This window comes from Diceros bicornis, chromosome 23 (assembly GCF_020826845.1).
Source record: "Diceros bicornis minor isolate mBicDic1 chromosome 23, mDicBic1.mat.cur, whole genome shotgun sequence".
In the NCBI taxonomy this organism is placed as follows: Eukaryota; Metazoa; Chordata; class Mammalia; order Perissodactyla; family Rhinocerotidae; genus Diceros; species Diceros bicornis.
In genome coordinates this window covers 3,142,762-3,160,342 of record NC_080762.1, presented here as the reverse complement: position 1 = coordinate 3,160,342, position 17,581 = coordinate 3,142,762, and the positions used below count along the sequence as shown (strand labels likewise).

Below are 17,581 nucleotides of genomic sequence, written 5' to 3'. Positions count from 1 at the left end.
CTTTCTCCACAAAACATTGATTATTGACTCCCAGTCTCAATTTGTTCACCGAGAGAAACCATCTTTAGTGAAACAAACTTGAGTTCAGTACCTCAAAAGCAGACACGCAATTCCTTTCCTTTGTTTCTTGGTTGGTTAAAAAGCATTTATTGCATACCCATCAGACAGGGGGTGAACACTGCCAAAGTGTGCCAGCTAGAAAATGTTTCCTTTGTGCTTTCAATGGCGTGCAAATAATAGAGTACCGGGAGGTCCCTGCCATGCACATGTAGGACCAGCCTTGAGAAGCATGTAGACCTAGCGTGCAGGGTACCAGAACCATTGTTAGTCCTGAAGCTGTTTCTCAAGAAGTCAAACAGGTGGGCCAAGTGTTTTCTCTGCATTCAGCATCTCTCTCCCAGTGCTGTGTTTCAGGTGACGGCACTTATCAGGCACACACTGTCTCAAAGTCCTGCGCCTCCCACATTGTTTCAGGATTCTTCATCACGGTGTGATCTCAGCAGTTTTGAGTTCTTTGAAGAAGCAGATTTTTCTCCTAGCCAACATCATGCAGGCAAAGCCCTACAGCTTCAGCAAAGAGAGGGCAGTGTGACTAGACCTGCAGGAGAGCCTAGCACGAGGGCGAACAAACGCAAGTTGAGTGAGGGTTCGCCCGACCCGATCACGCCTGCCCCTCCTGCGAGGCACAGCACAATTCCACTGGTCATCCTTCGAACAAAGCGGGGCCAGGCCGGCCCCTTGGCCCCTGGAGACTCTAGCTCCTTCACATCTGCTGACGTCAGCAGTTCAACTCCCCAGCGTTCCCCTGTCAAAAGCCTACCCTTCTCCCCCTCGCAGGTAGAGCACAGTTTCTGCACAGCTGCTACTAATTTTCAACAGACACCTGAGCCTTAATAATCTAGAAACTAATCCTTTGGAACAAATGACTAATTCCTGTCGCCCTCACTGATTTCGTTGCATCTAGCTGTGGCTAAGTCACACAGCCTCCCGAAGTGTAGGCTGTCTGTAGCTGAATGATGATTTTGCCCTCATTCTCTCTTACTCTTGGGTGATTTGGAAGATGGTGAGTTGCATGGAGTCTGCTTTTATTTCCTTCAACACTAGACCTTAATATTTCTGTCCCTTCCTCCTCTCCCATCCCTTCCTACCCTTTACCAACTTTAACAGATTGTCTGCTATTTGCTCACTTATTATCACGTGATTCACTGACCCAGGGGAGGAGGGAAGCAAACATGTTCAGATCACATTTGGGTGGCAGCTAGACATTTTAAAGGTTCCAATTCGTCTTTAAGTGGGAAAGTTTTGGAAGAGGATGAGGAACAAATGCTTAAGGAAAATAACATGTTTAACTTCAGTTTCTCAACATTGGCTCTTTTGAATTGGGCCATAATATTTTATTAGCACAGTTTTTGCCAATGAATATTGTTGTTTCATATAGTTTTTTATATGGCAATTATAATTCTTTTTAGAGACTTGTGTTCCTTAATTATTAAAATAATTGAAGTTAATAGACAATTTGGCACTTTAATACATTTTTCCAATTATGTCTGTTAAGTTTGTTTTAGGAACAGCTTTAAATATGAACAGATGATACTCCCATTCAGAAAATTATCTTGCTTTTTGCTTGTATTTTCCAAGCTGTGTTGTGAAGAATATTAGTTCTGCAAGACTTTAATGATGGTCCAGAAAAACATCTAAATATCTAGGTATATAAGTTTGGGAGACACTGAATCCAGCAAAGTTATAAATTGGTTTCTTTTCTGCAGGAACTCTCAGAACTTTTAATATACTTGTGTGCATTGTGATTTCCGGGAGGAGATAGGATATGTGTTTCCCAAACTTATTTTACCTTGGAGCCATTTGAGGAACACTTATGATTTTCCTAGAACGTTAGGAACACAGCTTATCATTCAAGAATTTTCCCCATAATATAAACCTTCTATAATAATGGGTCATAGATCATTAAAGAGAGAAAACAGAATATGAAAGAAAAACAATAGTTACTTTCCAAAAAATCACTTTAATGATTTTAATGTTAAGGAAGAGTGCATCTCATTCTCTTTAATGGCAAGTGCCATTTACTCAGAGTATTTTCTTAGGATTTTACAAGTTTTTAAGCATTGACCTGAGATATTATTTCTTGGAAATCGTGCTCCAAATCTTGAGTGCTTGACTGAAACAAGATAATACCCTGCCCAACGCCCCATGCTTGTTAGCATCTTTATTATTTTGTAGAGCGGGTCAGTAAAACATGCTTGCTTGTTATCAAGGTGTGATGTTTAAATTGGGCTGAATAAAGAATCGCTGTTTAATCCGAGTAATGTTTTCTTCTTTCTTCCCATATCTAGTTCTTAAACACTTCCAGTAACCATGAAAACTTAGACTTGGAAATGCCTTCTTTAACTTCCACCCCTCTCAATGGTCACAAATTGACTGTTACAACACCATTTCATAGAGACCAGACTGTGAAAACCCAAAAGGAAAATGCTATGTAAGTCCTTGGTTCAAGAATAAAATTATTTATTTACTTACATTTTTTAATGGAATATAGTCCTCAACTGTCTGATCCATTTGTATGTATATAACATTGCTGATCCACTTGTATGTGCATGATCATCATGTCCCCACACTGCGTACATCTGTCCTGGGCATGTTATGACTACCTAGAGGTGTCCGGTGGGAGGATAAACTAAATTACCTTTTATAGTTCACTTCAGAATTTCCTGTATACACACAGGTAATTTTCATATAACTTTTCCATTCAGTTTTTCTGTCTGTTAATTAGGCCTTTTCTTCTTCACTGAAAACAAGATTTTTCAACCTCCTTTCCTCTCTAATTATAAACTTCAGAATAGGACTGGGTGTGGTTCTTTACTTAGCTCATATTTTTTTAATCTTTTTGAAATTTATCTATAGATAGGATCTATTCCGACATCCTCAGGAATATTACATGATTAGAAGCCAAGGTGTGATTAAGCAATCATTTGTATTCAATAAAGACTTAACTCAAAGAAATGGCAGAGAACATCAACATGAGTTATAAGAAACCTTTAAAAGAAATGTAATCTTAGTATTTCCAAGTACAACAAGTACATTTTAAAAGGTTAACTTATGTTCTCTCTTGAGGGCCCCATTTTAATGAATAAATAAAATTGATTTGTAAGTGACACAGATCTTCACAACGCTCATGGTGATTGCAAAGACCTAGGGGCACTGCATGTGTCTTCAGAACGGTTAAAGAAAGATGAAAAGTATTTTAATGCTCTTAGTCTTAAAGGCATAATATTTTGAAATATTGAAAAATATATGACGTACAATAATACATATATAATTAATCAGCAAATCCAGTTCCATATTGATAACAGAGTTTATTGTATTCAGTAGAAAAGCATCAAATTTAATAGGTAGAACAAAGTAAGGCACATACGTTCTTTCATATTGACCAAGACTTGCTTCCTTTTTAAAGTTTTAGAACTCCAGCTATCAAAAGGTCAGTCCTGGAAAGCTCTCCGAGAACTCCTACACCCTTCAAACATGCACTCGCAGCTCAAGAAATTAAATACGGTCCCCTGAAGATGCTAGTAAGTTTTAGCAAAGTTCTTGGGTTTAGTTGGTCTCTTAGTACAGACAGAAATTCTCCTCTAACGCAAACATACCCGCTCTTCCCTTCAGCCTCAGACGCCGTCTCATCTAGTAGAAGACCTGCAGGACGTGATCAAGCAGGAATCCGATGAGTCTGCCGTTGTTGCTGAGTTTCAAGAAAATGGGCCACCTCTACTGAAGAAGATCAAGCAAGAGGTAAACACGAGATCCTTCGAGAGGAACAAGCTGTGGATCCTGCTCTCTTGGGTCCTTGTGGGCAGCTTGGTGTGTCTGGTGTTGGCACTGTGTAGCAACAACACTTTTCATACAAGATGCAGTTAAGAGGGTCTGCCGGACTGTAGGCCTGTAACCTTCCATTTGAGAAGCCAAGCCACTTCTCTCTACTTCCTGTTTGAGCAGAAAACATACTAGAGAGGGTAAAGGAAAGAGAAGGAAGCACCTTTTCACTGTACTTTTTCATCACTGATACATAGATGGACAGATGACTGATACATAGATATTCAATTTTTGGATGTCATGGAGAATTGAAGTTTAAATTAAAATAATAGTATCTTTAATTCATAGTACAAAAGAAAAAGAATCTAACTTGCAAGGATCAAAATTTCAGCTTGGTGTCAAAAGCATTTCTAACAGGTTAGATACATGGCCTCTTGAATTCATTTTCAAAATAAAGATAAGTGTTTAAGAGATTGACCAGAAATTTACTTTTTTTTTTTTTAGCTTTATTGAGATGTAATTGAGAAATAAAATTGTAAGATATTTAAAGGGTGCAACATGATGGTTGGAACATGTACACATTGTGAAAGTGTTCTCCATCGCCTCATATATGTCCATTTTTTTTGCTGAGAACATTTCAGTTCTACTTTCTTAGCAAATTTCAGTTATACAATCCAGTGTTGTCAATTATAGTCACCACGTTATTCATCTCACAGAAATTGACTCTTGAGTGTACATGTTTCACGGGAGTTCTTGTTCTAGAAACAACAAAGCACTTCCTGTTTGCTTTTAGGTGGAATCTCCAACTGATAAAGCAGGAAACTTCTTCTGCTCAAACCACTGGGAAGGGGAGAGTCTGAACACCCAGCTGTTCACACAGGCTTCGGCTGTGGCAGATGTGCCAGTAAGTACACGCCCCTGCATGAGATGCTGGCGCCTCGAGAATTCTGTGGGGCCTGTGGGGCTCCTGTGGTTTCAGCACCCTTCGATGCATCATGTTTCTAAATATGCTGTCTCTTGTGATTATTTTCTTATGATTATCAATTTTGAATATAAAGTTGGGATTTTGTTATATATTGGAAATAGATTCTGTTCTATTGCAGATTTTTTCATTATTTATTTTCTTATGATTTGCGAGTCTTGGACACTTAAAAAATCTGCTGCATGAGTATACATAGTCTATGAAAACAGAATGTTAATTTTTACATTTTCTTTTATTTATTTTTCTTTTCAATGTGGTATTTCCTCATTGAGTTGTCTCCTCTTCGTTTTATGTCACATCTAGCATAGTGCCAACCACGGTGTCTACAGTAGATGCCTTTTATTGTACCGGATGTTTGCGTTACCTTGGTGACCACCATTTTTTTTAATGGACTTTTTTTTTAGGGCAGTTTTGGGTTCACACCAAAGTTGAGCTGAAGGTACAGAGATTTCCCATATACCCTCTGCCCCTGCACATGCACGGCCTTCTCCATTATCAACATCCCCCATCAGATGGTACATTTGTTACAATTGATGAACCAACATTGACACATAGTCACCCAAAGTCCACAGTTTATATTGGGGTTCACTCTTGGTGTTGGGCATTCTATGGGTTTGGACAAATTTATGACATGTATCCGCCATTTTAGTATCATACAGAGTAGTTTCACTGCCCTAAAAATCCTCTGTGCTCCATCTAGTCATCCCTCCTTCCCCCAACCCCTGGCAACCACTGATCTTTTCACTGTCTCTTTAGTTTTGCCTTTTCCAAAATCATTCAGTATGTAGCCTTTTCAGACTTAATAATATGGACTTGTGTTTCCTCCATGCCTTTTCACGGCTTGATAGCTCATTTCTTCTTAGCACTTAGTTGCCACCATTTTTAAAGTTTGTAATTTGTGGATGGTTGTCCTTTATGGAGAATCAGAGCTAATAACAATTGATAATATTTTTTCAGTACATACTAAGTGGTAAGTGCTATTCTAAGAGCTTTAGAGGCATTCACTCATTTAATCCTCACAACAACACGACAAGGTTGGTCACATTCTCATTTCCACAATACCAACTGGGAAACTGAGGCACAGGAAGGCTTAGTCACTTGCTCAAGATTGTATAGCTAGAAAGCGGTGGTTCTGGGTTAGAACTCAGAAAGTCTAGTCTAAATTCCATACTTTTAACCATTATACTGTACTGCCATTAATTTGTAGCTCTAAAATATTTCTGTACCAGTATATGAGATAAACAGTTCTCTCACCAGAGCTTAGTAAACCTTTCATTTTTAAAAGCTTGTATTGATTAATTCATTTAACAGATGTTTTTTTGAGTGCCTGTCCCATGCCTGGAACTGTGTGGACCCTGAAGCTTTTTATTTTAGTGATGTTTACCCCAATGGGATTCAGGCTAAGACAGAGCTGAATTCTCATCTTAGCTCAGTGAGAAGAGAATTTCTGGCAGATAACCTTTATTTTTTCCTGCTAATATGTATCACCTCACAGTAATCTACTCTCTAAAGTGTCAGAATTATGTCAGCTCTCATATCCAACCTCATTTAAATTTCAAATTATTCTCTTTCCCTTTTAGAATATTCTTACCAGTTCCGTTTTAATGACGCCAGTCTCAGAAGATGAAGACAATGTTCTCAAAGCATTTACAGTACCTAAGAACAGGTCCCTGGCGAGTCCCTTGCAGGTAATTACGATTCCAACGTTGGTGTCTTAAAAGTCATTCGCTGAGCAACTGTCATCTTGTTTTGTTTTTTTTTTAAACATTTTAGACATAGAAGAGTAATGCTTTCAAACAACTCTTGGTGTCTAAAAAACTCCTAAAATTCCTTGTTGCCACTCGTATGAGACACCTGGAGGGTTTTATTAGACCAGGTCCCAAAGCTTGGTGAAGTGAGACATTTCTCACGGTGACGGAGACTAAGATCATGTATACACGTGTCAAGATCTCCTTCTGCTTTTAAATATTTATGACAAGTTTATTGGTATAGTTTACTGTTTGCTCCAAAATTTTTATTTTTTGCTCTCCATCCCTAAGCCATCAAAACTCAGACACTGTTTACATTTTAAATGAAGTTTGAAATTAGCTAGCTAGAAAATAATTACAATATATTTGACTATCAGACTGAGAAAGTCACCTGTCAATGTTGCGTGCTGATCTGCAGATGACCATCTGCTGTTGGGTTTTAATATCAAAAGGGATTTATTTCCTTTGGAACTCTGAAGGAGGTGTGTGTTGATGAAACGCAACAAATTCCAAATTAATCCTGAGCCAAATGTAAATAAGAATGCAAATTTACTCCCCTAAATTATTTAAAGCAGTTCCCCTCATTGAATAGCCCAGTACCCAGCCACCTGCAGAGTCCTCCCCTCTGTCCCCCTGAGCTACAGTAGGGGGACGCCGTCAGCCCTGGAGCACGTAGAGAACCTGGTTCAGCAGTGGGAAGGCGTGTTTGTGCTACGAGGTGGAGGCCCTGTAATAGGATGGTGTGCCTTGAGAGCTTGCCCTTCCCTTAAAGGGCTTTCCCGTCATTGTAGTAGGCCTTCTCTCTCCAAATTGTGAGAATCTTAAAACTTTTCTTTTTTAAGTATTTGCGATATTTAGCATCATTTTTTAAGTCATACAAATACAGCTGGAAGGGCTGTAGGCACATGCTGTTTCTTAGTTCAGTCAGATTGCTTCCCTTGTGGCCTCCATCTGATCCACTGCTTTGGTGAAAGATGACTGTGGCCTGCAGTGTGGGGTAGGGACAGACGGTACTTGTGGGGAATTTGGAGTCCTGAGCCAGTCAGGCCCCAGTGGGCCCCATGTGGAGAAGACGCAGAATATCACGGAGAATTGGGAGATGAGGAGGAGCACAAACCCCGAAGAGGCAAAGAGGGACACAGAAAGTGGGTGGGAAGGACGTCGAGGCAGAGGTCAGCCATTTCAGCATCTTACCTAGGCTGCTGCTGGCCCCAGAAGGGAAGCGCTTCCTTTGGTCTTCTTTCTCTCCTCTTTCCTAAATCCCTTGGCCCTTGGTTTCCAGAGCATAGAATTTGACAAGTGCTGTTAGGACATTAAGCTAGATTAATTTTTACGTATATTTTGTAACCTAGCCTGGGACTCAACTTGAATTTATATAGTTTATTTTTGTTTTTATTTTTTTTGTGAGGAAGATCAGCCCTGAGCTAACATCCGTGCTAATCCTCCTCTTTTTGCTGAGGAAGACCGGCTCTGAGCTAATGTCTATTGCCAATCTTCCTCCTTTTTTTTTCCCTTTTTCTCCCCAAAGCCCCAGTAGATAGTTGTATGTCATAGCTGCACATCCTTCTAGTTGCTGTATGTGGGACTCGACCTCAGCATGGCCGGAGAAGCAGTGCGTCGGTACGTGCCCAGGATCCGAACCCGGGCCGCCAGTAGCAGAACGTGCGCACTTAACTGCTAAGCCACGGGGCCGGCCCCAAATTTATATAGTTTCGAAAAAGGGCATTCTTAGGGCCAGACTGGTGGTCTAGTGGTTAAGTTCGTGAGCTCCACTTCAGTGGCCCGGGGTTTGCGGGTTCAGATCCCAGGTGCAGACCTACTGCTCATCAAGCCGTGCTGTGGCAGTGTCCTACATACAAAATAGAGGAAGACTGGCACAGATGTTAGCTCAGCGACAATCTTCCTCAAGCAAAAAGAGAAGATTGGCAACAGATGTTAGCTCAGGGCCAATCTTCCTCCCCAAAACAGAAAAGAGGAGGGGCATTCTAAATCTCAAAGAGCAAGCATGTAAATATATTTGGGGACAGTTATCATTACATAAGTTGAAAACCCCTGGTTACTTTCCTAAAATCGAATCCTAAAAGTTTTTGGCCTAACCAAATAGTGTTTAGCCAAAACCATTAGAGTTGAACATGGGACTGATATATATTATATAAAATTGGCAAGTTGTCAGTATTTATTTAAAAAAAAGGTTGTCCAATTTTCACCTTAAAGTTTTTGATGATATTGCATTTAAAAAAATAATCAGTATGGAACTTTATCAACATATTTATACTTTAATGGAAATATTAACTATCTTTGAACTCGAACCTAAGTATTCGCTCTATTTTATTATTTTATATTTTCTAGCATATCAACGAGTCATATGTGGCACTACAGATCCTCATATCTGTATACTGAGATTAAGCCATCTATGTACATCACATAGTGAAGGCGATCTCCTTTTATGTCCTAAGTATACCCATTTGTTGTGTGGGTTGTCACTAAGAAGCAGTGAATTTTAACAACTCAGAACTCTCCCTATATCCCCTAGTCCATAAACTACAATGCTTAAATAGAGGCTATTATAAGCCATTATGCACAAATAATGTTATGTTAGTTTTTAAAATTACTTATGCTTAATCTTTTTCCAAAAGGAGTTGTGGCAGCTGCATAATCTTATAATTGTTGGATTTCTTTTTTTGTTTTAAGGTGCTTTAGTTTTAAATTGTAAAAGCAAACAGAGACTCATAATAAATATGTTCTGTGACATTTTTGATATTTGTGTCTTTTATGTAGCTCAGAATATGTGAGATTTTCATGTTAGACCATTGGACCATTTTTCCCCCATTCTGTGGGGATAGAGGGTGGAGTCTAGAGGCTTCTCAAATGATCGCGAATGAGGAAATAAACATTCAGCTTAGAAAGCTTGCAGTTTGGGGCAGGGAAGGCAGATTCACTGTAGAATGCTACTGGATTCTGCTGTTCAAAAGTTACCCTGAGAGAGCCTGAGGCAGACACACACACACACACACACACACACACACACACGTACACACACACATACAGAAACACACACACATGGCTCCCTCCTCAGCAAGGAAAAAGCTGCCTGTTTTCCTCTGTATGCTTTCACTTTGCTTTACATTTTGAAATAAATACACTATGCTAATAAACATATCTTAAGGTAGACATTTTATTAGTAGATCCGAAACTGTACTTAAGTTATAAGCCTTCTGAACTTCTGTATTTTTCTCTTAAATTATAATTTCCTTTTTATTCCTATTTAAAACCCAAGTGTAAAAGATGTGTTCATATGCTTTTCGCTCACTCACTTTCCTCTTTTCGTAACCACAGAATGACAGCCTTCAATTTTAATTTCCTGACTTGGCTTGTCATGGTCTTAGTTTCTTGAAGCAGTGAGTTTAATTTAAGTAAATTTCTCAAGCCATTATTATTTAAACACATTTGCACAGCACCGAAGAATCTTAAAATATTATTGCAAGCAATTGAAACTCATTTTTTCAGTTCCACATATTTTGGATTGCTTCTATCTTTATATGAATTGTTTACGAATTTTCAAAAAATAGGGCAAACCCTTTTTGCGTGATCAGCGTTGCTGAGAAGTGTAATAAACTAGCAGGCCAGCACCAGGAGCCTGGGTTCTGGTCTAGACACCACCACTTCCTAGTTGCATGTCTTCAATTCATTAACCCTTCAGACCAAAAAGCTCTTGTCTGTAAATTGGGAACCATAGTATATCCTCTACTCATCATACAAGGTCACTATGAAGATCAAATGGATACAAGATTGCTTTCAAAATGGCAGCACACTTGCCAATGTACGTTGGTGGTATCTTCTATTAGGCAAAGGCTGTGCACAGTCTCTGTCCTTAGAAACACAGGCAAGGAGGCCTCACCAACGGCCATGTCTTCTTGCCCTGTGGGTACTGTTTCCTCTCACACGCTCTGTCTCATTCCCTGTTCCACTCTTGCAGAACTGTGTCAGTGGGTCACCCAAAAGCTGATTCAACTGATTCCTGAAATAAAGGCAGTCAGATCTGTTCGGTGTTATGGAGATGAAACAACTGACTTACTGGTTTTCTCTATTTTTCTGCTGCTTGTGTTGGCTTGTCAACAGACATGGAAATAGTCTGTCTGCATGTGACACGAATCTTTCCGGGCATTTCTTAGTGTCATGTGCTGTTGTTGACCTGCTCCCCTGGATACCTCTGTCCTTACTTGGTCATCCCTTTGGATCACTTTTCTCCACTTGCCCTGGCAAGAATTCACATGGTTATCAGTAGTACCTTGGCAACCTGCTTTCAACATACGTTGTACATCAAGCAAGTTTGCCGGGTACAGCTTTTGGGTTGAACTGAGAAGGGCTAAATGAGTGGGAAGGTCTGTCAAGCTCAGATTCAGAGTGCCCTGTCCCAGACGTTACAAGATGTGGACTTTTGGTTTGGTTTGGTTTGGTTTGGTTTGGTTTGGTTTGGTTTGGTTTGGTTTGGTTTGGTTTGGTTTGGTAAACACTATGATGTTGAATCTTCCTCGGGCCAGCAGAGAGAGAATTGCTTTAGAGCAATTTGGCACTTGTCTTGATCTTAATAGTCCAGAACTAATATGTGACTAAGGAAAGAGCTATTCTTCCAAAAAACTGTGACACCCTAGGCTATGTGATAAAATCTCTTTGTAAAGTCTATATACATGTAAGATGAAGAGACCCCTAGAGACGTCTGGGACAAGCTCCAGATTTGGGAAGAGTCCATCCACATTGGCAGTGGTTAATGTGGGTTTGAGTGGGAAGTGAAGGCACTGGTGGATGGGCAACTTCCAGTTACCATCTGGACCTGGAGCTCCCTAACTTTTAGGGCTCTCTTCTCTATGGAAAGTTAGCAGCCTGAAGTTTTGGGCATTAATTGTTTTGTGCAGGTGTGGGGGAGCATTTATGTGTGGGAAAAGTTTGATAACCATTCATCTTATCTTACCGACATTTCGTCTCAGGTTCATCCCTGACTTTCAAAATACAACGAAATATTTCTACATTATCTCTCCTAACTGATACATTTTTAAAAGATGCCCCTTTGGGAAGGAATTCTGACTTTTAGAATTTTAGTCCAGAGTAAGTATTTTCTTCCAATGGGGTTAAATAGAATAATCAGATAATTCTTATTCTTTTGGACACCATTCGTATCTGCTTATTATTTAAAAACAAAACAAAAGGAAAACATAATACCATCTCACAAGTTGCTTTGGTTTTGCAAAATCATTTTTTGTGATTTATGCAAATTTCTCATTGGATCTGTGAATTGTAAAGCACGTACTTGCTGAAGGCTGCTGGTATCAGCAGCTATTGTGTGAAGTCACTACATGGATGTAATAATAATAATAGTAGTTGTTGTTCTGCATGTGGAAAAAGCCATTCATCTTCTCAATGGAAATGTGGAGATAATCTGATTCTGACAGACAACCCCCGGTGGACATGGTCTTGTCTCGCTTTATTCCTTCTGTTTTCTACATAGGCTTGGATTATTTATTTAAAGGGCTTTAGCAGGATGTCCCAGGTGAAGCTCTGACAGTCTGTTTACAGTTCCCTTCTGCCCAGGGGCAGTCAGAGGCCCCTTGCAGGATAAGCAGGTGACTCAGGCGAGAGGAGGAGGATGTGCAGTCAGACTACGAATGTTGAAATGAAGTAGGGTAGAGTGACATGTCTGCACTAGCACCAGGGGCTCATAATTCAACAAGAATCCATGTGCCGAAATCTGTAATTCTTATGAAGTGTTTAGTGTAAATGCAACTAAAATTTCAGGAGAGGGAATAAGGAGGAAGCATAAATATCTATGTGACAGTGTTAAAAAATATTCTTCCAGCACAAAGACGTTTAATCCTCCTTTGTCAAAACTCTCTGTCCGCTGGAAAAGTTGGCCTAGGGCCCCAAGGCTGCAGGGTAAGGCACGAGAAAGAGATGGCACACGAGGAGGCAGCTGCCACCTCTGCTGTTGGATGCGAGCGTCCCTCTTCTCACCTGAGTCCTCGCCCTCTGCTCTTCCTTTGCCTTCATGTCCACGCCATCCGAGCGTCTGCTCGGACTAGTTTCTCATTCCTGTTGTGAGCAGGGCTTGCTACGTGCCCTCCCCACACAGAGAAGGAATGCACACTCCCCTCGCCCACCGGCCTGCTCCTCTGCACACGTGCTTCTTGCACACAGTGGCTGCTATGTCCCGGTGTTGTCTACACTGGGAGAGTCAGGTGTCCAAGTTGCCTCCCTGGACTCTGAGCTTCAGGCCTTGTGTGCCCCTGAAATGCTCTGCTTCATGGAATGCGGGTATTTCAGTCAATTTCATTTGTTTCTTGGTAGATTCCATTTTCACTTAGGAGAAGCTGACTGTTTGAAAAGTTTTCTCAAAATACTCATGAAAGATAGAAGGTACCTTCTTTATATTGATCTTGTTTTAAAGATCTGGTCCTGGGGGAATCACCAAACTTGAATAGAGTGATGAGCCATCTGGGAAACCCAACAAGGACACAGTCACATTTCAAGTTGAAAATATATTAAGCTGATAATTGTATTAGATTCTCCTAAACAGACTTTGGGAATCCCGAGTTCTCTGAAGTATTCTATCACCGAGGATCAGAACCTGACTTTTACCAGGCGGCACAGTAAAAGCAAGCATGAGATTCTTTTAACATAGTATTCTAAGATACTTAATTGACACATTTAGAAAATTAATTCTATATTAACTGAAGCACAGCTATGTAGAAAAATTCTTAACCAGAGAAAACAGAAACCTCCTTCCCTGCTCCTCGCTTTGTCTCCATCCTCTCTCATTCCCCTTTCCTTGCCAGTTGTTTGTACGTATTCTTTCAAAGTAGGTATTTTCGGTTTTTGTGTATATCTTTATGTAATTTTAAATTTACGTGTAAGGCGTTGGTATACTAAGATATTTCATTCTGCTGCTGGTTTGTGACTTGTTTTTCAGACCCATGCACTCTCTTCCAGGAACATCGTCTGTTCTAGGCACTGCCATCCGCCATATGTAACCGTTCACTCTCAGATGGTGGTTATTACATGTCACCTGCTACACTGACTACAAACACAGTCTCAACGATTGACACAATGACATTTATTTTATTTTTTTAGATTGGGTTCCTTGTATCAATTTGGTGTTTCAGTCCTGCGCTGAAAAATTTTAGCAACAACATGTAAGCAATCAACTAAACTGAAACGTGGAATTTGTATGGACGGATACACAGCAGAGAAATATGTTTATTTAATCCACTTTCTTGAACCTAGACAATCATCACTTATTCAGAACTATTTCAAAGAATGCTGTCACGGCCCTGGTGATTTTGTTTAGGAAAACATGAAATGTGACTCAATGGCAGAAGTCAGCCCCAAACTCCCATCACCTGTGTGCTGTCATCTTGGTGATACGCAGTTCCAAGAAACTATCATGCTGATCCATCTTGCTATGTGGTATTTCAGGTTACATGGTGAGCCTCTGAGCCTTCACAGTAAACAGGCGTAAACTTGGACGGTGCCTTGTATGTAGGCAGTGAGATGGCACAGGAGACTGGGCAGAAGCCGGGGAACCCAGCTTTTGTCCCATGAAAGTTTACAAGTTAGAAACATGCCCTATAAACCTTATGTCCCTGAAACCTTGTTCCAGCCCCTAGGCAGGGAAACCCCATCACATACAAATTCTACGTTCATTCAGAATTATCAGACCACTGTGCTGAAAAGTCTGATGACGTCCACACCCCATTTACACACTTCTTCCTGAATCCTGAGGCTGTGCTCACCTGAAGGCACCGTTTTCCACGATAAGACCTCTGATGGAAGCAGGGCCTGGACTCACATTCTCGCTTCACGGCTTCTTAGCTGGGTGGCCCTGAGGACGTTGCCTAAGTCCTCTCTTCCTCTAAGTGCCTGGTCCGTAGGACAGGCGCAGTGAGTCTCAGCTGTGCCGCGGGTGTTCTGTGGGGGACTTGGGTGAGACGAGACGTGGCAGACCCCTGGGAGCGTGGGTGGCGCGGACTAAACCCTTGTTAACCGTTGTGGTCTGACCCGCGGTGTGCCCTCCTCTCTCGCCCAGGCCTCCCACAAGCCGTGCACAAATTGCAGCTTCCTGGCTCCCGTGTTTTTCTCCATCCCGGCTGCCTCCCTCCTCCTTTTCACTGTCTCTGAATCCTGCCCACTCTTGCCCTCTCCCTAGAGCACTGCCCTGCAATTCCTCAGTGCCCCATCCCCTCCCCCCGGGCACGGCACCGCGAACCTTCTGCTCCGCCTGCTGCCGGTCCTCCCGTTGCACGTAGGTTCATTTTGTCCCACTTGCGGCTCTAGAGGGGAGAGGCCTTGTTTTTCTTATTCTCTTTTGTCCCATGGGAAAAATCCCTCTGGGGTGTTGATACCAGGGATAGTTGTGCTTTTCCTAGACCACTAGTTTAGTTCTGAGCTTTGAGCACCAAGTCTTATATCTGCCTGTGTTTATTTCCCTCTTTGCATAGACTGCTAGGGAGCTCAGAGCCAAGCCTGAGGTTTATGTCTAGCTGGTGTGTCGTACTTCCTGGCAGGTGTTTTGCATACAAATCTCACCACACCTTCACATTATTTCTTTTTCCCACATTTCTCTGTAATCCTGTCTTGGCCACTTTTTAAACCCCGTTATCTTCTTTTCATTTTGTAAGCATCTTAAATCCTTTTGGGAACTAACTAGGGTGCAAATGATCCATATTTCAGTGTAAGGCAGCCTGGAGGGAGGCGGCAGACAGACCTGGGTTTGCAGCCACTCCACTACTTACTTTAAAAAGCAAGCTACCCTGGTAAACAAATATTTCTAAATTAACCGATATGTAATTGATACAAAATATAGGCACTCTGGTTAGTAGGTGTTGATCAGTTCCAGCACCTACAGGTGCTTCTTGGCTCGGGGACTCCCACGCTCGCCAGTGGCTTAATGAGTAAGTGCCCAGAGCCCCCCTTGGGTGCCTGGGGAATCGTGCTCAGTCCTGTCTCCAACTTTGTAAAGTCGCTCGTGGACACAGGCACTCAGGTGTGAAGACACGGCGATGTCTTAGGATACTGTTTGGAGGGGGTGTTCTCTGAGCAATAAGCAGTGTCTGATAATTACTGTCCCTTGAGCTGCTGGATTCCTGGGTGTCCGAGGGTTCGGACCGTAGCTGACAAGGCTCCCTGGGTCCAACAGCTGCCCTCTGCAGGTCGGAATCCCCCAGCCAGCTCTGCCGCATCTGGAATCCGCCTGTGGGCTGAGGACGGGCTTCCCACTGACCTGGCCTCGTCTTCTTTCCCCTCAGCCCTGCAGCAGCGCCTGGGAAGCCGCGTCCTGTGGGAAGACGGAGGAGCAGGTGACGGCCTCGGGGCAGGCCCGGAAGTACGCCAACGCCTTCTCGACCCGGACTCTGGTCATGTGAGGCGTTTCTGACAAGCATTATGGTTTCCAGAACACTGCAAGTTGACTTGGGATTGATCATCCTCTCCATGAGACTTTTCACGAGTGGGAGAAGAGCCTATTTTTGTTGTGGTACAACAGTCGAGAGCGGCACCAAGTGCATTTAGGTGGGTGAAATCTGATCAGATTTCACCCAACTAAAAGGATTTTTAAAAAAAAAAATAACTGTCTTACCTAAATTATTAGGTAATGAATTGTAGTCAGTTGTTAATATCTTAATGCAGATTTGTTTAAACATGAAATGATTTATCTGTATTTTAGAGGATCCAACAGACCAGTATTTTTTCCTGTGATGAGGTTTTTGAAATTTTACACGAAAAAAGGTACTCCAATATTTCACTTTTCTCAGTCACTAAACACAATGCATTACTATAAATGTTGGCTTGATACCATGGGATCATTAATCGAGATGTGTCGATGCTCATTTATGGTTGCTAATTTTGGAAGTACATTTATTGTACTAAACCATTTTATGAGCTTTTTGTTAGCTTGCTTTAAAGATTATTACTGTATGAAATAGTTTTATAAAAAATTATATTTTTATTCAGTAATTTAATTTTGTAAATGCCAAATGAAAACTGTGTTTTGCTGCTATGGTCTTAGCCTGTAGACGTGCTGCTAGTGTCAGAGGGGCAGTAGAGCTTTGACGGAAAGAAAAGGAACTTGGTGTTAGGTAATTGACTATGCACTAGTATTTCAGACTTTTTTATTTTTTATATATATATACTTTTTTTCCTTTTGTAACACATTGAAAAACTTGTTTGGGAGATTTTGCATTCATCGTTGTTGTTTTCTTTTTTGTTTATTGTTGGTTTATAAGAGCATGCGTTGCACTTCTTTTTTGGGAGATCTGTGTTGTTGATGTTCTGTGTTTTGTTTTGAGTTCAGCCTGTTCTTTAATTCAGGGGTCGTGTGTTTGCTCCCCATCCCAGTGGTTTCTGCGTGTCTGGTCTCAGAACTGCCGCACGGAGCCTGTGTCTGTAGCTGGGGTCGGGAGATTGGGATCGATAGCCAGTTGCTGCCTTCAGAACATTTGGTGCACGACGGCCGGCACTGAACTTTTGATATGACAGTGTACTTACTGCCTGGTAGTGAAATAAAGCTGTGCCCTTATTTTACTTACTTCTGACTTCTCTGTTACTTGTGACTGTGGACCATGGTTATACTTTCAAGAAAATGGAGCAAACTCAGAGCACTTTCTTCTGTTAATAATTTGCACACCATCTGAACTTCACATGAAGAAGTTAAGAATCATTACTGTGGAGAAGGAAGAACAAGCAAACCCAGTACAGTATTTCACAGAATAATCAAGGGCAGAATGACAGCTGGGAGGAAACCTCTGGAATGTACCAGTCAGGGTTCCAGCAGCATTTGAATTGGGATCCTGCGACGAGAGTTCGTTTACAAGGGGACTGATACCACAGATGGGGGGGTGGGGGGGCCGCAGGGGTAGTGCAGGCACGTGGGTGCGGGCTTGCAGGACGCTGCCACGGGAGGGGGAGGGTCGTGGACAGCAGGAACCTTGAGAGGAACCGTGCACTTTGGAGACCTCACAGGGAGAGAGGCGAGGGTAATCCCTAA

At 41.6% G+C, this 17,581-nt stretch overlaps 1 protein-coding gene across 2 annotated transcripts in view; it reads left to right on the top strand.

Moving 5' to 3' along the window:
• MYB (MYB proto-oncogene, transcription factor) overlaps positions 1 to 17,113 on the top strand; it is a 31,144-nt gene extending 14,031 nt beyond the window's left edge. Inside the window, exons 10-16 of one of the 2 annotated variants that reach the window (XM_058566236.1) lie at positions 475 to 837; positions 2,349 to 2,491; positions 3,467 to 3,581; positions 3,673 to 3,798; positions 4,613 to 4,723; positions 6,382 to 6,489; positions 15,846 to 17,113. In XM_058566236.1, coding sequence (XP_058422219.1) covers positions 475 to 837; positions 2,349 to 2,491; positions 3,467 to 3,581; positions 3,673 to 3,798; positions 4,613 to 4,723; positions 6,382 to 6,489; positions 15,846 to 15,962 — 1,083 coding nt within the window. In that variant the 3' untranslated portion in view covers positions 15,963 to 17,113. The remainder of the gene's footprint in view (positions 1 to 474; positions 838 to 2,348; positions 2,492 to 3,466; positions 3,582 to 3,672; positions 3,799 to 4,612; positions 4,724 to 6,381; positions 6,490 to 15,845) is intronic. The other variant, XM_058566234.1, reaches the window with a different exon arrangement.
• The last annotated feature ends 468 nt before the right edge of the window (positions 17,114 to 17,581 follow it).